This window comes from Malaya genurostris, chromosome 3 (assembly GCF_030247185.1).
Source record: "Malaya genurostris strain Urasoe2022 chromosome 3, Malgen_1.1, whole genome shotgun sequence".
Taxonomy (NCBI): domain Eukaryota; kingdom Metazoa; phylum Arthropoda; class Insecta; order Diptera; family Culicidae; genus Malaya; species Malaya genurostris.
Window position 1 is genome coordinate 79,230,040 of NC_080572.1, and position 22,969 is coordinate 79,253,008.

The 22,969-nt window shown below is 38.2% G+C and overlaps 1 protein-coding gene across 2 annotated transcripts in view; it reads right to left on the reverse strand.

Annotated features, from left to right (window-relative positions):
* LOC131438559 (receptor-type guanylate cyclase Gyc76C-like) overlaps positions 1 to 22,969 on the reverse strand; it is a 263,635-nt gene that overhangs the window by 41,393 nt on the left and 199,273 nt on the right. For both annotated transcript variants that reach the window (XM_058608659.1, XM_058608660.1), the window contains 2 exons: positions 20,238 to 20,893; positions 20,107 to 20,175 (listed from right to left, as the gene is read on the reverse strand). In XM_058608659.1, coding sequence (XP_058464642.1) covers positions 20,107 to 20,175; positions 20,238 to 20,843 — 675 coding nt within the window. In that variant the 5' untranslated portion in view covers positions 20,844 to 20,893. The remainder of the gene's footprint in view (positions 1 to 20,106; positions 20,176 to 20,237; positions 20,894 to 22,969) is intronic.

Consider the following 22,969-nt stretch of genomic DNA (forward strand, 5'->3'; position numbering starts at 1 on the left):
GGAAATATAGGGTAAAGTGGGTTAAAAATTGTATACCATCACTGAAAATGGGGAAAAACCTTTAAAAAAATTTCTAAATCGACCTCAAATCTTTTCCAATTGATAGTTTTTTTCAGTAGACGGTCAAACAAATCGATTTCGGTTATTTTTTTAAGAATCGAAGAAAATTATTTTGAAGAATACCACAGTGTTATATATGATAGTATGATTGATATGAGAAAGGCATCATTACACCACTAGGTGGATTAAAACAGGTTTTTTTTTAAGTGTGTAGACGACGGTTTTGAAGGAGTAAGCGACATATGAATGGGAAAGCATCGCTCTGATTGGGCAATCGATGCAAAAGCGAAGCTGTTGGAAGGCACGAATCTATAAATATAAGCGAAATTATAGATAACGATTCAGTCCTACGTGTAGCATGCCAGAGGTACACACCTCGAAAAAAACCCAGTGATTTTACATCTTATTAGGTGTAAATAAATGGAGCGTCTCATTTCACCCAAATTAACGTGGAAAAACATTTAATTCACAATTCAAGCTAATCTAACATTACGTCACTAAAAATTAAATTTGCCGTCATTTGACATATTAAATCTTTATGAATTACATCGTATGATGGATAAAGTCACCTGTAAAATTCAATTTTTTTTTGTGTATAAGGTGTTACTGGACAGCAAGACACAAAGCGCTATAAAACGATTTGAAACTCTAATGGGTATACTCCGATCTTGTGTCGTGCGAGTTTGGATAAAATTCCATGTTATGTCATTTTCGCCTGAGAAATTGGCAACTACTCCAGAGTAAATTTAGAGCGCTTAAGATCAATTTCTAATTTTCATAAGATGAACTCGATTAATAATGAAAAAAGTTTATCGCTTCAATCGAAATCGCAGAATGGTGGTAATGGTAGAAAAACTTAACGCTATAAAAATAACTGCGTGCATACCAAACAATAACGATATAATATAATTGCATAAAGACTGTCCCAGAAAGTATGGACGCACTTTGATTTCGCTGTAAATAATACACAAGTGTTAGATATTCAAATTTTATTCGATATACTGATAATATTAGACTACAATAACAGAATATTATTATCAACATTTGCTACTTAGCCATTGTAGACTAGCTGCTGCACCTTCTTGCGAACATTCCTCATTAAATTGCATGCAGACTTCTTGGCGACAAGTTTTGACACTTTATTCCAATCTTTTTCGAACTGTTGAATGGTTTCGGCTGCCGAGACATGTTTCCTAAGATGTGCCTTCGTTAATGCCCAAAATTCCTCAATTGGTCGAAGTTATGGGCAATTTGGTGGATTCATGTCTTTTGGGACGAAAGTGACATTTTTGGTAGTATACCATTCTACCGTTGATTTCGAGTAGTAGCAAGAAGCAAGACCTGACCAGAAGACAAAAGGATCCTTGTGGCTTCGAATCATGAGTAGAAATCGTTTTTGTAAACATTCCTTGATGTATATTTCGCTGTACATTGAAGCAGTGGTGATGAAGGGTTTCGAAATCTTACCGCAGCTACAAATTGCTTGCCAGACCATAGCTTTCTTACCAAATTTTTCGACTTCAATCGATGTCTCGGACTGGATTAACACTTGCCCTTCTCGCACCGTATAATATTGTGGTTCCGACAAGGATTTGTAATCGAGTTTCACGTAGGTTTTGTTGTCCATGATTATGCAGTTCAAATTTCCAGCAAGAATCGTATTGTACAGCTTTCGAACCCTCAGCCTGATCGATGCTTCTTGTTTCAGACTACGTTTTGGTTGTTTCTGCTTCTTATTGGTTCGAAGATTCAAACGTTCTTTAGCACGAAGAACATTTGACTTCGAAGTGCCCACTTTTTTGGCCACATCCCGAACTGAAACCTCCTTCTTTTGCTCGAACGCCTTCAGTATACGTTTATCCAACTGAGGGTTAGCAGGACCTTTTTTACGACCCGTTTTCGGTTTATCCTCAAAGGTCTTATCCTCACCAAACTTCCTGATTGCATTTCGCACGGCTTTTTCACTTACTCCTTCCATTTTTGCTATCTTTCCATTTGTACACAATTTTTCGACGTTGTTCTGCTGAAAGTCCACGCATTTCGAAACAAACTAATGAAAACGAATAAACAACTGCACAAGTGGTTAGAGAAGAGTGTAAACAACAGGACGTAGCCATAAAAATTGACAGATTCTGAATCATTGCGAAATGGCAGCGGTTTTTGGTTGTGTCCATACTTTCTGGGACAGTCTTTACATGCGTCGTAACCATGACAATGTTTGTTTATGTTTAAAAAAAGATTAAGTTATTGAGCGATTTTGCTGCTTATTCAGTGATTCTTCAATAAGAAAGTTAAAATTACTTAGAATTATTGTTTAGAATTTATTTAGTTTGTTATTGTATCATTCCACGAATCATTGAAGTCAACTGAAGCAAGAAATTATTATGTGCTGAAGGAAGCTGTTTTCCTAACTTGTATTGATTCCATAGTATTTTGCCGAAGCTAGTCGAAGGGTCAATAAAATTACGAACGAAGAGTCACGCTTACTGACTCAACATTTTTCAATAGATCGTATGATACATTGTAATATTAAGTTTATCTTTGGATTTCTGCTGTTTAAATAATGAGATCAAACAAAGAGGTTTGCCTTGCATTTAACATGCTGAAGTTCGTTCGTGTCGGGTAAATTCTGGTGGATTGAAAACCATTAGTTGTGAGATTTTATGCATTGACTCGAACGATAAGCTGAATGCTGGTACAATCACTCCTTATGTTCACTCCGTTATAACAAAAGAATTGCACATTATTTTCATATTTAACTTTCTGATACAGATTCTCAATACCGAACTCCACCATTAATTGTAGGTGGGGTACTAAACAAAACGATGTGACGACTAATGAGACGACTATTGATACAACTATTAAACGAATGCAGTGTTCATGTAAAAGTTAATGGACACAATATTTAAAAGAATGGTAACATGAACTATCGAATGTTCAAGAATTACTCATTTTATCCTTCGTTTTTTTTTTTAACAATGTCAACTAACTAGAGATTGTGAGAGAAGAAATAATATGAAAAATGTAGAGCTATAGTACTCAAGCAAGAGTAAGGATTTGAAAATAAAGTGCGGAATAATTCGACGTAACAAGGTTCATTTAAGTAAGAAGAAGTTTTCTCGCATCTAAGCTTTTACCTTCTACCAGAGGAGTCGAACTTAGCGATGCGAATCGTCCGAGTCTCTGATATGTCAGAAATTTACTAAATAATTACTGACTGACCAGAATGATTTACTAAACATTTCGTATTGTATCTACAAGGTAGTCTTCAGTAACTGAAAACCAGAATTGTTTATAAATTAAAAGTAAAACAAAAGTTTTATCGCTGAATTGTTGATCGAAAATTGTTCCTGTGATTGTCACGCTACGAACATTCATCAAACACGACTAAATAATATCACCAGACTAGCGACGAACTACAAGTCGCGAATGCAGCTTCTGTAAATTTGCGGAATCGATTTAAAGTTGTCATCTTAGTTATTTTTGCTTCACTTTTTATCCCATATGTCGAAACCATTAGTTTGAGAGAGATTTTTTTTTGATGGCACAAACATTTTTTGGAATAGTTGTTCATCTTTGTTTGGTGTATTAACCCGATCCGAATTTTTTTATTACTTACAAGTTTATAACAGAAAGCAAATTCTGTCTGGTTTTGCAAGCAAAATGTGTCTGGTTTTCTTAGCAGATTAAATAACAACAATTTGAAACAAGTATCAACTACAGCTATAGTTTAGTCACAATTCCGTTACAAAGAGCTGATTACGAAAAAATAAAACATTAAGCTTTTGTTTCACACGGCGCATTTCTAATTAACGGCACTGACAAAAATATTGCGAAATTCAATTAAATATTGTTCCAATGTGTTTCCGGTAAGCGATTTTAGCCGCTTTCCAACGTCGTATAATTCGGTGTCAATCAACGGACACTGCGAGTAAGCGCCGTTGTGCTGATTGCTCCGGATTCGGAGGATTTAATTAATATTCTTGGAATTGCATGAATTTGAAATGGCTCCAGGAAATATACTCCATTAACACGTTAGTGAAGTGAGTTTGACTGCTTTTTTAGTTCTGGTATAATTTCTTTGTAAATTTATTCTGTTGTTTTGTACGCAATTATGTTAAAATAATTCAACGGTCTGCAATTGATTCTGAAAATAACTTTTACTGTTCTAGAGTACACTGTGCGCTCAAATTTCCAATTCCCAACAATTCCCAAACAAATTATCTAGTGTATTATTATTTTTTGGGCCCATCGCAGCTTGCTGAATATATCCATCGCGGGGCCTGACAGTACGTGCATCAAGCATAACGTGAAGTGCCTTTACAATTGGTCGTTGACAAAATTCAGCAACCGCTGGCACAATCATCGGTACGCCTCACTCATCCTGGCTTTCCACAAAACGCACAAAAGCCGAAGCATTTTGGAGAGCTGTGTTTCGCCTATGTTTATGCTGTACGACAATGCCGAGGATACAGTAGTCAATCCGTCAACTCGACTGCATGACAACGGCGAATTAGTGGACTATTTCTCGCACTATAAGCTAGTTCCGGAAGCCACGATAAAACTAGTTCCTGCTTCATTATTCTGAGTCGGAAGATGCCTGCGGGGAAACACATTGTTAGTTAAATTAATCCCGGTATGCCACTTCAAACGTGCTCGGGAGGACCTTAACGTTTTTGCTTCCTATCATCGTTTGATACCAGTGGAAAGGATAATTTTTGCTTTGATCCCATTGTCGCCGGTTCTGTTGAGCCGTGTTAATTAAAACAGCGGGTGTCATTTGCTACGCAGTGAACTTTAACGTTTCGTTGGCGGAAATGTTTTAAACTTTTCCATAAATTGCATACGAAATGTGAAATGAGCTAAGAATATATGGCCCTTATTACCGGTATCACTACACGGTGAAAACCAAGTGAAGTGATTGTGACCCTTATTATTGGTATCACTTCACGGTGAAAATCGAGTGAAGTGAATTTAGGTCCTTAGTACGGAAGTCGCTTCAAAGACAAAAGTAATTATTTGGATGAACTTGATGTCATTATGAACATCAACATTTCGTTGAAAAAATTAATTTTTTCCACTTCACTATCCAATTTTTTCACTTCACTATGCGTAATACTGGTAATAGGGAAAATCAAGTGAAGTGACATGTAAGTGAAGTGAATGTGAAAGTGGAAGTAAGAACGGTAATAAAGGCCTATCTTATACTCGTAGAACTGCTCTATCATTAAGAGCAATTCCACACGGATTCGGCGACTGTTGGCACGAACTCCTTCGATTTGCATGAAACTTTGCATCTGTGTTCGTTATAGCAAATGAAGTATTTTTCACTGGTATAAAGATTTTGTCGTGAATACGACTTACTTTACTATGGGGCGCCTTTTCAAAATTAGCCATATGGAAGAATGGGCAGAACTTAATCGACGACACGACCTGCCACTCGTATATCGAAACTGTATCGCAAATCTAACTACCCCTCAGTAACTGGAAATCGCCTGAGAAAATATATAAACTGGCAACAATTATTGATGAATTATTGATTTTTTTTTTTTTCAAATAAAATTTTTATTAGGCTCATTTGCTTTAGCTTAACGTGGCCGATTGTCTTGTTGTTAGGGGGAGAGAAAGGGATGCCGTATTACGGGGCGGCATACTCCCCAGTTAGTAAGGGGACATAGGGAGGGTGGGACCTACACAGTATTGAATTGAAATTTGAATACATCATTGGTTTGTGGCATACATCTTTTAGACACATTTTGCGTTCGATGAATCTTCATGTTTTTCAGCTTGTAGCAATGAAGAGATTATTCTGGATTGGGATGCTTCGTTGGTGTGTTCTGACGTTGATGTGACGTTTTTGGGTAGCTTCCAGCAACTCAGTCAGTTCAAGGCAGGTGCATGCTCCGAAGCATCGTTTACACAGGCCATACTTCCAGCAACGTAAAGAAGAGTGCGGTAGAGCTGTAGACGAGAAAGAGATAGGGAGAGCACTAAATTTGAGCATTGATAGTTTTCAAGAAGTTATAGATGAGAGTCATATAAGGAAGATTTCGAGTTGCCAAGACGTCGCGGACTGGTACGAAGGGTGGTATACCTCGGGCCCGAAGGGAACCTATGAGTTGGGACCTGGCATCACAATACTCGACACATGTCCAAACAACATGTTCGATGTCATGATAACCCTCACCGCAAACGCAGACACCACTCTCAGCGAGCCCCACACGACGGAGATGCGCGCTGAACATATAATGATTAGACATGAGCCTTGACATTACACGAATAAAGTCTCGGCTCACGTCTAACCCCCGGAACCAAGCTTTCGTCGATACCTGTGGGACTATTGAGTGTAACCATCGTCCCAGAGTTCCACTATTCCATGTATTCTGCCAGCTGGCTAGAGTTTTCTGACGACAGCAACTGAAAAATTCATTGAAGCAGATTGGTCTTTCATAGATATCACCTTCTAGTGCGCCCACCTTGGCTAACGAGTCCGCCCTCTCATTGCCCCGTATGGAACAATGTGAGGGGACCCAAACCAAGGTAATCTGGTATGATTTTGCAGATAAAGCACTCAATTGTTCCCGTATTTTCCCCAGGAAATACGGTGAGTGCTTTCCAGGCTTCACTGAACGGAGAGCCTCAATGGAACTGAGACTGTCCGATACAATGAAGTAGTGATCTGTGGGCAGAGTGTCAATGATCTCAAGGGTATACTGAATTGCAGCTAGTTCTGCGACGTAAACTGAAGCTGGATCACTGAGTTTATAGGAAGCGGTGAAATTTACATTGAATATACCGAAGCCAGTGGACCCGTCTAGATATGATCCGTCAGTGTAAAACATTTTATTACAGTCGACTTCTTTAAATTTATTATTAAAAATTTTTGGGATCTCTTGAGGGCGTACAGGATCCGGGAATCCACGAATTTCCTCTTTCATGGATGTGTCGAAAAACACAGTAGAATTAGAAGTATCCACAAAATGAACACGATTGGGAACAAACGAAGAAGGATTTATATTCTGAGCCATGTAGTCAAAATACAAGGACATAAAACGGGTTTGTGAATTAAGCTCGACGAGCTTTTCAAAGTTTTCTATCACCATCGGATTCAAAATGTCGCATCGGATTAGCAGTCGATATGAGAGATCCCAGAACCTGTTTTTCAACGGTAAGACGCCCGCCAGCACTTCAAGACTCATCGTATGGGTTGATTGCATGCAACCCAAGGCAATACGTAAACAACGATACTGAATTCTTTCCAGTTTAATGAAATGAATATTCGTAGCGGAGCGGAAACAGAAACATCCATATTCCATTACTGACAATATCGTCGTTTTGTACAACCTGATCAGGTCTCCTGGGTGAGAGCCCCACCAAGTTCCGGTTATTGTACGAAGGAAATTGATTCTCTGTAGGCATTTTCGTTTCAAATACCTAATGTGACATCCCCAGGTACCTTTGGAATCGAACCAGACCCCGAGATATTTAAATGTGAAAACCTGAGCTATGGTTTCACCCCCTAGTTGAAGCTGTAATTGCGCAGGTTCTCGCTTCCTTGAAAATACAACCAGCTCAGTTTTCTCCGTAGAGAACTCGATACCCATTTGAAAAGCCCATGTCGACAAGTTGTCGAGGGTATCTTGCAATGGTCCTTGGAGATCGGCAGCTTTGGGTCCTATAATAGACACAACACTGTCGTCGGCAAGTTGTCTTAGCGTGCAAGATGTGTTGATACATTCATCTATGTTATTTACGTAAAAGTTGTATAAAAGGGGGCTTAAGCATGAGCCCTGAGGAATACCCATGTAACTGAATCGCTTTGTCGTCAAATCACCATGCTCAAAATGCATGTGTTTCTCGGACAATAGATTATATAAAAAGTTGTTCAAAACTGGTGAAAGACCATGCTGATGCAACTTCTCAGATAGAACGTTAATGGAAACTGAATCGAATGCCCCCTTGATGTCGAGGAAAACTGATGCCATTTGTTCTTTACGAGCAAATGCCATTTGAATTTCTGTTGAGAGCAACGCTAGACAATCGTTCGTTCCTTTGCCCCTGCGGAACCCAAATTGTGTACCTGAAAGCAATCCATTTGTTTCGACCCAATTGTCTAGACGGAAGAGAATCATTTTCTCCAACAATTTCCGAATACAGGAAAGCATAGCAATCGGCCGATACGAATTGTGATCGGAGGCTGGTTTTCCAGGTTTTTGAATAGTAATAACTCTCACTTCTCTCCATTCGTGTGGGACAATATTACCCTCGAGGAACTTGTTGAATAAATTCAACAAGCGCCTTTTGGCAGAGTCGGGCAGATTTTTCAACAAGTGGAATTTAATTCTGTCTAACCCCGGGGCTCTATTGTTACACGACAAGAGCGCAAGTGAGAACTCTACCATCGAAAACGGTGTTTCGTTTGTATTCAATGTCGCGACGCGGGATATCTTCTGTTCCGGAACAGAATCAGGACATACTTTCTTAGCGAAATCAAATATCCAGCGGTTAGAATATTCCTCGCTTTCGTTCGCGTGATTTCGATTGCGCATGCGACGGGCCGTATTCCAAAGAGTTCTCATTGCTGTTTCTCTCGTTAATCCGTCAACAAACCTTCGCCAGTACCCGCTTTTCTTAGCTTTAATCAGACTTTTCATTTGAAATTCTAACGCCGCGTATTTCCGATAATTATCTGGAGTTCCGTTCCTTCTAAACGAGATGAAGGCTGAAGCTTTTTTCGTTTTCAGCTCTGAGCACTCTTTGTCCCACCATGGGTTGGGAGAACGTATACTAGTTTGCGCGCTAGGTAGTCGTTTCGTCTGAGCTTGAATTGCGGTGTCAAGAATCAAGCCAGCCAAAAATGTATACTCTTCCTCCGGAGGAAGCTCCTGTGATGTTTCTAGTTTCTCAGATATCGAGCTCGCGTAACGTTTCCAATCAATGTTTCGTGTGAAATCGTACGAAACATAGAATTATTGATTTTGAATAACAGTAACCATATCCTTGGTTACTGGATATTGAAGGCTTGAGCAACGTAAACAAAACTAGCTTCCTCGAATTGAAGATCCTTATTTCGTGGTAAGTTACAAGTTCTCCAGCATTATCACGTATCAAAGCAGTGGATCGGTTAGTTCAATGATATTAAGGCTGACGTGAATCTGGTTAGATTCAAATGAAAAATTATGTATTGAAAAACATATATAAATGGTTCAATTTACTGTATAGGTAATATTGACGGTACCCTACCGCGCCGAATAAATGGAAGCATGACTGAAACAAAGAATGGAAAGGTTGTACGCTGAACTGAAGCAGGTCCCCTGTCAGGTATTATCTTTATTCTTTAAGAGAATGTTGAATTTGAATTTTATTTGTGACTTTTCCTTCAAAGAACTGAAGAAGCTACTTTGCAGTCACAGAATCAATTACGACATGAACATTTTGAGCACATCGGTGTTATCGAGAATACAACTATAAACGACCAAGGACCCTGCAAAATACTTCAGGAATGTGCATGTTAACCCAAGTGCCAAAATTGTAGCATACTGTAGAATATGTGAAGTTAATTTGCAATAAAAAGACAAACTTTTATTGTAATTGAAATATAATTAAATGACGATAATGACCAAAAAGAAAAAATGGTTAGCAGGGTATATTGTACCGGAAGAAAATATATTGCAAATATTTTTTCATATGCAGAAACAATACACTTCTACACAATATTCATATTTGTTTCTTTGTAATGATTTTCTGAAGTAAAACTGTTTCAATTGTGCTCCAAATCATTGTATATTCGCCACTTCTGAAATTCATGATTTGGCCCAGTACTGTTGAACCTGGCCTTGGTGCAGGACAATACTGGACAAGGCTGGACTGTTATACTAGTAGGTTGTAGGAGTTTCGAAATCATTATCTTTAGACGACTAACATTACCAAGCGTCTTCGAAAATCATGCAGTCCGCATCATTTAAAATTAGTTATTGCTCGAACCGAATAGGCAACAAATTCTTTATCTCATTCTCGATCAGTTGCAGTCCTCAGAGAGCCATTTCTTGTCCACACATGTTTTACCGGGTACAAGGTGTTTGAGAGTATGGTTCTTGCTAAAATGTCATGTAAAACTGACTTATTGCCTTCTTGAAGCGTCCCTCGCAGAGTAATTCAGCAAGATCTAGATGGCACTCAAGATAATTTCGAAGATAACATTTATTCAATACAGTGAAGTCTAAGAAAATCATTTACCAATATATATTTGGTCCTACAGATGTTTTGAAATCACTAGGGAAAATAGTAACGGTTTTATTACGGTTTATTTATTTATTATGGGGATCCTTGGTTACTAGTTCGTAGCAACTTGAACAGTTTTGCGCAAGAAGATTATTTTTATTATTTTCAAGGGGTCACTAGATTTGTGGTAACTGGTGGTAAATCACTGACGAACACTTTTCATCCCGACTTTTCTTCAGAGTGCCTGGTCGTGTCGTCGACTTAATCGTGAATATTTCGACTTGTATTAATGGTAGCAACATAATTCTTTCACTATTTTATCAAATCAGGAGTTTAGGATAATATTTTGAACAGTGTGAGATAACCACAAACAACTCAAGAATTACGTTTTCTGAAAATTTTAAAACAACGCGGAAAACTCTTTACTTTTGCTTAGGTTTTTCTCGCAAGGACGACGATTTTGATGTAGTCAAGCACATATCTTCAACTGAACGTTATAAAAGGGGAACCGTGGTCGAAAATCGATCAATTCGTCATCTAACACTCGATGTGTATAGACAAATAACCTACTACGACTCGATTTTGTTTTATCTTTTATTTTCAGCTGTCTACCTACCCAAGCTATGGGTAAAACGCGCCATAGATCCGAGAAGGATCCAAAGGATGCTAAGCGTCTGAAGCCAAGTGATGTACAGGTGAACGACCGTTTGCTGAGTAACAACCAATACGCTGATCTGCCAGTTGATGTAGAAGAGGAACTGCAGAAGAAGGAAAAAATTTCGCTCGGATTGCAACACGCTGATCAGCAAAGGACTACAGGCAACAATCCGTTTATGTACTGAAGGCTACAAAATAACAGTTCTGGCTTTGAACCTCTACAAAGCAGTGGAATTGTACCTGAAGCAGATAAAAGCGGAATACCCCTGACTACTGATCTGAATCTGACTAGTTTGTAACTAGAAATTTAAGTTATTGTTACTAATATCTAACCACTTGCGTGTCACAAAAAGCGTAGTTTCTACTAGTTGTTAAGTCGGCTAAAAATAAGTTGTCGTTACGTTGTAATATCATACTGAAATAACTTATCATTCCATAACTTGAAAATAACTTGTGTTCAAGTAAACTAGTTGAAACTTATGTCGTTTTCGTTTTTAAATTGCACTACACTGGTGTAGCGAAAGCTGCACTGAAACCGTTCGTTTTTACCAATTGCACTACACCAGTGCTACACTTTTTCTGCACCGATACCACTGGTGTAGCACTCATCAAAAGTTCGGTGTAGATCTGTGCAATGGAATCGATTATTGTAGTCAAGGGTTACTGTTTATGTTTTCATCATTTTTGTTCGTTTATTCATGCCATGGTGTAGCACTGCACCGGTGTAGTGCAGTTTAAAAACGAAAACGACATTAGTCACCATCGACATTATAAACAATGAATGGATCCAGAGAACTTTTCTATCAGCAATAAAAAGTTAGTAGAGTAGTTGAAATCACAAACTTGATACAACTTGTCGAGCGGAAATCAATTTTAATTAACTGTTTTTTTATGCGCCTTCAATCTTAATTTGTTTATGAAGGTATGAACAATAAACAACGGAAAAACTCTTTGTTCAAAATGCTCAAAATTATTCCTAGTAGAGTGATTTCTCATTATTTTAAATTCATATATTGTAATATAACAATCGATGTTTAATCCATAAATTGTTTTCTTCGAGTTTATGATAGTGCATAGAAAAAAATGACTATTCTGCCTTTCATTATTTTCGCCCAAAAAGTAGTTTTGAAAAAAGTAATATCCTGGTTTTATTTATGTTTCATACACTTCCTGCGACTCCATAGTGTTATCGCCATGTTCAAGCCAACAAAAGTTTTTTTGGTTGTATTTCCGTTATCATTGCGTTGGGAAAACCTATCGATAGCTATCTGAATCTTACGTATTTATAATGGTTTCGCAACCTTTTTTCAACTAGTAGCTAAAACCATAGCTGTGATAAAAGATATGTTAGAATCAAGTAACGATAACTTACAAATGAAATACTACCGTCACCTTGTTTTAACCAGTATAACATAAAAAACATGTTCGTGCTCTTGTTGCAACATAATTGGGCTTATTTTCAACTAGTAGCTAGAAGCATAGTTGTTTTTGAAGATATGTTTGGATTAAATAACGATAGCTTAAAAATTATAATTAATTCAATATGACAAAAATATGTGGTGGTTTGAAACCTAAATAACTATTTCGTAACTAGAAAAAACATATTCGTGCTCTTGTTGCAACATAGTTTAGACTTAGTCGTATCAGAGCTAGTTGCGCATTGCTACTTGGGACTTCACACACGATATTGCCGCCAACAAACCTATGAAGGTTGTACTTCGAGGACTACCCAACATGATGGAAGCTGAACTAATGCAGGCACTGTCGGAGGCTGGACTAAAGCCCAGGGCTTGCAAATTGAAGCAACGAATATGAACGAAAGGGTTTCACCATCTGTGCTATTCACACACATTCGTATGTCAGGTAGAATTCACAGCGCAACCCAAGCCAGGAGAGCTGCTTCGTTCGTTCATTAGTTCATGAATATGCCCGCTTGCTGAGACCTATGCTTCATGAGGTTAGCATTTGATGAATGGTTCTCATATTGTAGATGCCTATGAGGAAACTAGTTTCATAACTTTTAGTTCCGATGAATGTTAATTTAAAGAACATTGCTTTTAGTGTTTCTAGGATATATACACAGTGTAAACTGCCAAGAAACAAATTGATCGTTTTGAAAATGGGCTCAAATGCAAAACTTCTGCTATAAAATGTTTAAAGTATGTTTGAAATGTGATCAAATTTGGTCTTGGAATGCGAACATTATGTTAAAAATGATTTCTGTAAACCTACTTTTTAAAAATAAACCGTAAACATTGCCTATATGACTTTGCTTCGCGTCTTGTAGCACACCGCGAGGCAAGGTCTTCTTTCTCGTACAATACTAACGAGAGCGAACCCTTCATTCCATTACATTGTCGTGGATTGCTTAGTTCATGTGTTAACTGAAACTGAGAGCACAGACAGTTTACTTGGCAAGGGGAATTGGTCTGCTCAGTAGCATATACTCTCACGCATCCAGTTTCTCTCTAATATAGGTCTCTCATTCAGCTATGTTAAGCAAAGTGTTCACAGCAGATATTTTTTGTTGCTTCGTTCGTTTGAGGATTCACAATACAAGCCCTGCTAAAGCCTGTGATGGCGAGATTAAAATGAAACGACATAACACGAAAAAAAAGTATCGAGATCAACTGTACCTGGTTCATCAGGAGAAGGGCTGCATCACCACGAATCAACTGAAAACGATAAAATATTTATTCCATATAATCATCGAATGGCAAAAGTCGGTACGGGAAATGTGCCGAATCACACAATACCAACGATTGTCTACTAGATGACATCGCTGTAAAATGTGTGAACTGCACGGAGAACCCTTCGATCATAAAATTGCGATATCGCAGTTTTTGATTTTTGTGATAGTTGATTTAACTAATTTCTTTTTGAATCAACCAATATGGTTTTTGATTTTCATATATTCAAGTAGTTGAAAAATATGTTTTTTTGAATGCTGTCAAATGCCGGAGACAGTTGAAAGCAAAACAATAATCGCAATGCGAAATCAACAACTTTTTTAGTTGAAATCTTTTCGCGTCGCTTCAAAATGTCAATGAAATTAGCAATAAAACGCTTTTTGACATGAATTTGATTTATAAAAGTAACAGGAGCGAAGGGTTTCAAACACACAGAACGCGCTGCGATTGAATGGCGCGTTTGAATTGCCTTCGCAAAATTCCAATTCCCAGCGGTTGATGCACCCAAGCTCATATAAATTGACTAAAATTATCAGTGCATAACTTTAGTTCAACCGTTTGAAGGTATCATCTTTCAATACTCATTTTAGGTAAATTTAATAATTTCGCTAATTTACTCGCCCCTCCGGGCACTTTTGCTGATTAAAAACGTTTTTTTACATCAATCATTTCCGATCGAATCAGATGTATTTTTTTAGAATTTAGATCTTTACTGATCTCGACTTGACATGATCATGATCATACAAAAATCAAAATCACTTAGAGATCAGATCAGTTCTGATTTCGTAATGATAATTTATTCCTTGGTTAAGATCACTTGAAATAAGCAGTGATCGGTGGTTTTCCCAGCCCTAATGATATTACATGTCGATATAAAATACTGTTTATATTTTAACAACGATATTTATTTCATGAATCTCAACATACCGAACTTATGTCAAATAGATCATGACGTGTATCAGTAAGTATATTTTGATTATTTTCGCCAATTAATAACATTGTTCGAGTTGATTCAACTAATTGCAATGTCAAAAACAACTAAAACCGATTTATTTTTCAACTAACAGAATTTTGTTTTAATAACAACGCCAGTTATTTCAACTAAAATATTTGTTGAATTTGAAAGGTATGTGTCCTCACTAATTGACAGCATTGTTTTTCAACCAATTAAATTAGTAGTTTCAACCATCGTTTCTGCTAATCGAAAAACAAAAATGACATTTTAGTTAAAACAACAATCGATTAGTTGTACCAAATTTTAACCAATCGAATTCAGAAAATCAACTAATATTCTGGTTGAAATGGGATCGCGGGTGGTTCCGTGTGTGATGGTGACTATCCATCATAAAAATTCGACAACAGGTGGGGCAATAATCAACCACAAGCAAAGGATGACTTATTCTCTGCTGAACAACTGATCGTCATTTTTGAAACAATGACAACAAAACTACGAAACTGCAGAACGCGGTTAGATCAAATCAACGCCTTAGGCAAATTCATCATCGAATATGCAATATAATGAGTTGGTTATAGTAAATTGGAATGCTTGCTCACTCAGGAGCAAAACTGCTGAATTGTCCGACTTTCTTCAAGAGAAGAATGTCGATATTGTTATTTTAACTGAAACTCATCTTAAACCTGAAATTTCTATTTTTATTTCCAATTATAGGATTCACAGGCTCGACAGAACAACTACCAGAGGATGGGGAGTTGCCATTGCCATTAAACGATCCATTCAGCACAGGCTTCTGTCAGCCTTTAAATTGCAACTTATAGAAGCCATCGGAATTGAGATTATAACGACGATGGGGCCCATCATCATCATTGCAGCGTACTGCCCCAAACAATCAAGTCTTCGAGATGGTACGTGTGCATCATTGAAGCGAGATCTGGCTATGCTCACTCGACGACAGAACAAATTCATCATTGCTGGGGACCTGAGCGCACGGCATGAGCTGTGGGGAAACAAAAGACAGAATCGAAACGGATTCGTACTTGCCGAGGATTACGAAGCTGGACAGTACAACATCTTCGCTCCGGATCAACCAACGCGACTTTCCAGATCGGGAGTTCATTCCATTTTGGATATATTCATCAGCAACATCGCCAAAGACAGCTCTCCGGTTGTCTTCAACGAGCTCTCTTCCGACCACTTTCCAGTAATATTGACGTTGGGATCTTCACCAGAAACAGTGCCTATTTAACCTCGAAGGAACTATTATCGCACCGACTGGGTCCAATTTCAACAAATCGCCGACTAACTTATTAATATCGATTTGCCACTTGATTCCCCGATGGAAATCGATGCGGACCTATCTTCTTTCCTGCATTCAATCACAGTCGCTCGTGATAGGACGGTTCCAGTACAACATATGCCGAGTTCTTCTCTTGAAATTGACAGTATCACCAAGAAACTCATCCGACTTCGAAATATCTACCGGAGGCAGTATTAACGAACTGGCATCAGGCCAGCAGTTTGTGTGTTCTCACAATTTAGGACTCAACATTGTTAGTCCACATGAAAGATCCGTTGCTGATAGCGTAGCTGAGATTGATCAATCAGACAGCTTGGTTCCTGAGGAAAGTAGAGTCACTGCGAATGAGCTGATAGCTATTGTGAAAAAATCCAAAAATATGAAGGCCCCCGTCTTCGACAACACATTCAACATTGAGCTGAAACATTTGAGTATTCGCTCATTTGTTTTCTTAGCTAAAATTTTTAACAGGTGCTGGGAGCTTGGTTACTTCCTTTCAATGCGGAAGTTAGCTAAAGTTATCCCAGTTTTGAAACCAGGGAAAGATCCTTCCTTTTCCAAGAGCTATCGGCCCATCAGCTTACTCTCTGCCCTATCCAAACTGTTTGAAAAGTCAATACAAAGGCGAATTCTTGCTTTCGCAGATGAACAGGATATATTACTGGAAGAACAGTTTGGGTTCTGGAAAGGAAGATCCACCATCCACCAACTCACAAGGGTTAACTACGTCATCCAGCAAAACAAATCAGTGTCCAAAACGACTGCCATGGCAATATTGGATATTGAAAAGGCATTCGATAATGTGTGGCACGATGGCCTGGTGTTTAACTGCATCGGTATAATTTTCCCATGTATCTTATTAAAATTATCAAAAATTATCTTGCAGATAGAGCATTCCAGCTTTCTCTGAATAATGCACTTTCAGAAAGATTTACTATTCCTGCCGGTGTACCCCAAGGAAGTATCCTAGGTCCCATTCTACACAACATTTTTACATCAGACATCGCACCTCTTCCGGGTGGTGGTGTTCTGTCACAATTTGCTGATGATACTGCCATTCTTTACAAGGTCGTATCATTAATGCTCTGAAGAATAAACTACAGACAGGTCTGGACGCTCTAACTGAATATTTTACCAGCTGGAAAATTGTAATCAATACAGCAAAAACTCAGGTCATCTTGTTTCCACATTCAAGATCTCCAAAACTTGTTCCATCAGACGAATGCCGAATACGATTCGGTGAAGGTCATCCAATGGTCCGACGAAGTTATCTATCTAGGACTCACCTTTGACAGACATCTGATATTCAGGTCACATGTTGACAAAATCGTTCAAAAATGTAGCATACTCATTAGGTCTCTGTATCCGCTGATTTTTAGAACATCTAAACTGTGCCTGAAGAATCAGATGGCGCTGTCTATAAACAAATCATTTACCCCGCAATTGAATACGCAGTCCCTGTTTGGCGGGGCTGTGCACGAACACACAAACTTAGGCTTCAGCGCATTCAAAGTAAGATCTTAAAGATGATTCTAAATCTACCCCCTTGGACAAGGACTAGTGAAGTACATGAGATGGCCTCCCTGGATATACTAGAACAAAAATTCGAACAATACTGCACGAAATTTGAAGCGAGGTGCTCAATCTCTGAAATACAAATAATTAAAAACTTGTACGTATTAGGTTAGGGATAATTAAAAGTAGGTAGATATTTTAATAATAATTAAAATAAATATTATGATTGAACATTGATATGTAAAACAAGAGTAACTAAAACACCTATTATTAATAACGAATCGTATGAACAACAAAGATGAAAGGCCAAAGGGTCAAAACACTTGTACTGTAAAATGTTGATGTAATACACAAAAATAAGATTAATAAACAGATATGTATGCAAAAAAAAATGAAAATCGATCATTTCTTCTTGTGCGTTGGATGAAAGCAGAAGTCGGGGCGAGAAGACGCATTCAAACAGCGGCATCGGAGAGCGCACCTTCTGCGTGATTAAAAACCTCAAACGCTCAGGTCGTAGTTCTCATTTGCCTTCCGGTCGTCAAGGCGAGAAGACGCATTAAACCAGTTTCGCATCATTTGGCACTGCGATCGGATGTGTCGGTTTGTACGCAAAGCTAGTTTCAATTCAAACAAAAACGGGTTGGAGTTATATGATGATCAGTGCATGAATTTGAATTTAAAGAGTGTTTTGTTATAAGACACCCTGTAAAGAGAAGCTAGTTCTTCAAAATTGGGTCATAAATCTCTGCAATGTTTGGAACTCGATGATTGATGGATGACCAAATGAACCCAATTCAATTATACCAAACCCCGATTTCCGGTACCAGAAGTGACAGCAAAAGTGATCAATTCTTCAAAAGAAACCAGTCATATTTCTAAAATCTGACTGACCAGATTTTCACAAACCTAGACTTAAATAATACGATAATTTTATCCGGGTCTGACTTCCGGTTTCAGTATTATAGAGCAATGAATGTTAAAAAATTGTAAATCGTCATTTAAAGTGTCATTGCAAAGAGCATAGAATCTCTTCGAAACTGTACTAAATACCATTCCGATTTGAAGGTTTGGAACGAACTGTCTTTGATTATATCGGTGCCCACACACTTCGAAAAAAAAAACCCTGTGATTATGCATCTTATTAGATGCATATGAATGGCGCGATTAGATGCATATCAAGTTCACGCAAACATACAATATTGTGTCTTAATTTCCATGACATGAAATAAAATAATAAATTGATATAAAAAAACTGAAGCGCAATTTGAACCGAGAATCTCTGGATCACAGAATACGTCTGTTAATCGACTGAGCCACAGAAGCACACATTTGCTTGGCTGATAAAAGGTGCATTTAAATTCATACAGCCGCACCTGCTAGCAGAATGCAAGTTACAGTCGAAATCAGTTAATTTCAAGCTAATCAAACATTAAGTCATTATAAATTAAATTTTCCGTCATTTAACAGATTAGGTTTTTATGAATTACATCGTATGAGGGATTAATTCACCTGTGAAACTCAAATGTTTCTGGTGTGCTTCGATTTCTCAGAGAATCGATTTTTATGAAATTAGGTCTTGTAAATCAATGGGTGAATACTAAACTACCTTATGATCAAAAAAGAACCGGAACTTTCATTTTAAAATTCCCGCGCTTGTCCAATCGGTAAACTTTTATTATCCCAACGTTGGTAACACTTTTATACACATTCTGTCAAATTTTGACGCATATCGTACGATTAGTTTTCGTTTGGCGTCTATACAAAGAAGTTGAAAAATTTTCGTGTGGCGATTTTTATAATGGATAAAATTTTAGAACAACGGCTCGGCTTCGAAGCGCCATTCGGTCGATTGTTGTGCGGTTTCGACGTCATATTCATAGATCTACACCTCATCACCAGTTATGATGCATTCGATGAATGTGGGGTCACTATCTGCGTTGGAAATCATCTCTTTGGACACATCAACACGACATCAGCCGAACACATTTTAACATCAGTTAAAATGTGTTCGGCTGATCCATAAGAGATGCCCAACAACACAGCAATCTCTCTAATCGGTACAGAACGATTTTACAACACGATTTGCTTCGCCGATTCAATGTTTTCTTCAGTAACAGATGTTGTTCGGCGGCCAGGGATCTCATCATGATCCAAGCTTGTACGACCACCTTTGAAGCGGTTATACCACTCGTATGCCTGTGTTTTTCCTAGACACGATTCATCAAAGGCCTTTTCTAACATTTTCAACGTTTCGGAACACTTAAATCCATTTGCAACACAAAATTTGATGCACGCACGTTGTTCTAAATTTTCACCCATTATAAAAATCGCCACACGAAAAATTTTCAACTTCTTTGTATAGACGCCAAAAAAAAACCTATCGTACGATGCGTTAAAATTTGACAGAATGTATATAAAAGTGTTGCCAACGTTGAGAGAATAAAAGTTTACCGATTGGACAAGCGCGGGAATTTTAAAATGAAAATTCCGGTTCTTTTTTGATCATAAGGTATATCCGACCTCAACATATTATATAATGATAAATGTTTTTAACAATCGTTTCACAGTCTAAGCCCTAGTTTTCAACACACAAAAAAAACCCGTACATATGTTCAGGGTCGAATATGTCAGATGAGTTGAGGTCTATAGTTTACACCGGTTCATATTTGAGTACCGAATTCAAATTTCTGTGCCATCAATATTACCTGAGTATCCGGAGGCTCCGTTCTAGCGAAGGTAGGAATTGGTGTGTTCCGATGTAGTTCCGAGCATTTCTGAAAGAAAAAATCATCAAGTTTTATCCGATTCTCCGGTGGCATTCATAAAAAAAACTCACATAAGATATCATAGGAATATCCCGGCTCTGGGACACGATCGCTTCTATTTTGCAGGTGCCCTCCGGTCCGAATATAGCCGCCACCCCGTCGCAAATCATCTCCGTGATGGCACGCGTCGCAATGACCGGATCACCTCGAGTGTCGTACCATCGCAACGCCAGCGTCACATTTGGCAGCAAATCCGGATCGGCGTTAATCTCTTCCAGAGCGATCGTCAGCGCACCGGAAATGGTAAGACCTTGTTTATCCTTCATGTTGCCTTTGAGTGCGGTCAAGTAGCCGACAACCAGCTGGGTACGATTGTTGCTAAACTTTTGGTGGTGCGATTTGGTCGTAAGTTTCGGAATGTACGTTATTCCCGAAGCGTACGAATGCTGTGCCTGAGGTAGCGGCAATGGCGGCAGTTGTGGCAATTGTTGCTGCAACAGCTGCTGAGCTGCGTTACTCGGGAAAGATGACAGTGCCGATATCGGTGAAACCGGTAGGGACGACTGCAGCACAGTCGCCGAGCCGGCACCTGACGGTTGGGACGTTCCATCGACGTTCAGGGCGCTGGCAAACGCCACCGAGAGCAGTGAGAGCAATAGAACGGGCCAACGCGTCATGGCCCCTCAGAGCGGGGCCGATCGGCGCGACTCCAAGCGATGGTGAACACCTGGTAGAAAAAAACAAAGGAAAATGTTTTTATTGGAATGTGTTTTAAGGTAGGTTTTTTTTTTTTTTTTTTTTTTTTTATTTTTTTTTTTTTTTTTTTTTTTTTTTTGTTTTAAATAACTATTTATTGGAATATGAGTTAAAATTAAATTATTAAGATTTAAATTGGGTGTTCAGCCACAAGTGGTGACTTTTCAGCCCTGTTATAAAGGGTGATTTTTTAAGAGCTTGAGAACTTTTTTAAACAATAAAACGCATAAAATTTGCAAAATCTCATCGGTTCTTTATTTTAAACGTTAGATTGGTACATGACATTTACTTTTTGAAGATAATTTCATTTAAATGTTGACCGCGGCTGCGTCTTAGGTGGTCCATTCGGAAAATCCGCTTTTTTATCGACAAATTTTGTTCAGCGATGAGGCTCATTTCTGGTTGAATGGCTACGTAAATAAGCAAAATTGCCGCATTTGGAGTGAAGAGCAACCAGAAGCCGTTCAAGAACTGCCCATGCATCCCGAAAAATGCACTGTTTGGTGTGGTTTGTACGCTGGTGGAATCATTGGACCGTATTTTTTCAAAGATGCTGTTGGACGCAACGTTACAGTGAATGGCGATCGCTATCGTTCGATGCTAACAAACTTTTTGTTGCCAAAAATGGAAGAACTGAACTTGGTAGACATGTGGTTTCAACAAGATGGCGCTACATGCCACACAGCTCGCGATTCTATGGCCATTTTGAGGGAAAACTTCGGAGAACAATTCATCTCAAGAAATGGACCGGTAAGTTGGCCACCAAGATCATGCGATTTGACGCCTTTAGACTATTTTTGTGGGGCTACGTCAAGTCTAAAGTCTACAGAAATAAGCCAGTAACTATTCCAGCTTTGGAAGACAACATTTCCGAAGAAATTCGGGCTATTCCGGCCGAAATGCTCGAAAAAGTTGCCCAAAATTGGACTTTCCGAATGGACCACCTAAGACGCAGCCGCGGTCAACATTTAAATGAAATTATCTTCAAAAAGTAAATGTCATGTACCAATCTAACGTTTAAAATAAAGAACCGATGAGATTTTGCAAATTTTATGCGTTTTATTGTTTGAAAAAGTTCTCAAGCTCTTAAAAAATCACCCTTTATATATATGATTTGGTTATTACCATGAAGACATCATTTGCTTCCGCAATTCTGAGATTTTTGTGTAGGGAAAATTCTAAACCTACTTGTATTGTGTAATGGGGAAAAGGAACTAACTTACTAACTAATACAGAGAGCGAATCGATTCAATTGAAGATTGCATCGATTTTTGTCGGAATTTGCTTATAATATTATGTGACATTACATCTAATGGTTCTATATTTGTGAGTCTGTGTAACTCATTTGTACTAAACCAGGGAGGACGCTTCAGAATCATTTTCAGAATTTTATTCTGAATCTTTTGAAGCGTTTTCTTCCTGGTGGAACAACAGCTTGACCAAATTGGTACCGCATAAAGCATGGCTGGTCTGAAAATTTGTTTATAAATTAACAATTTGTTTTTTAGACAGAGCTTAGAATTTCTGTTTATAAGAGGATATAAACATTTAATATATTTATTACACTTTGCCTGGATTCCTTCAATGTGATCCTTGAAAGTGAGCTTTTTGTCATACGTTAAACCTAAGTATTTAGCTTGATCAGACCATGTCAATTCCAAGCCATTCAATTTGAGAATGTGATTATTGTTTGGTTTAAGAAAAGAAGCTCTTGGCTTGTGAGGAAAGATAATTAATTGCGTTTTTGCTGCATTTGGTTTAATTTTCCATTTTGACAGATAATCACTGAAAATATTTAAACTTCTTTGTAGGCGACTGCAGATCACTCTTAGATTTCTACCTGTGGCTAACAGACTTGTGTCGTCACAGAATAGCGATTTCTGACAACCAACGGGTAGATTTGGAAGATCAGAAGTGAAAATATTATACAAGATTGGAGCTACACTCGAACCCTGCGGAACACCGGCTCGTACGGGTAGCAATTCAGATTTACAATTCTGATAGCTAACCTGAAGAGTACGATCAGTTAAATAATTTTGAATCATTT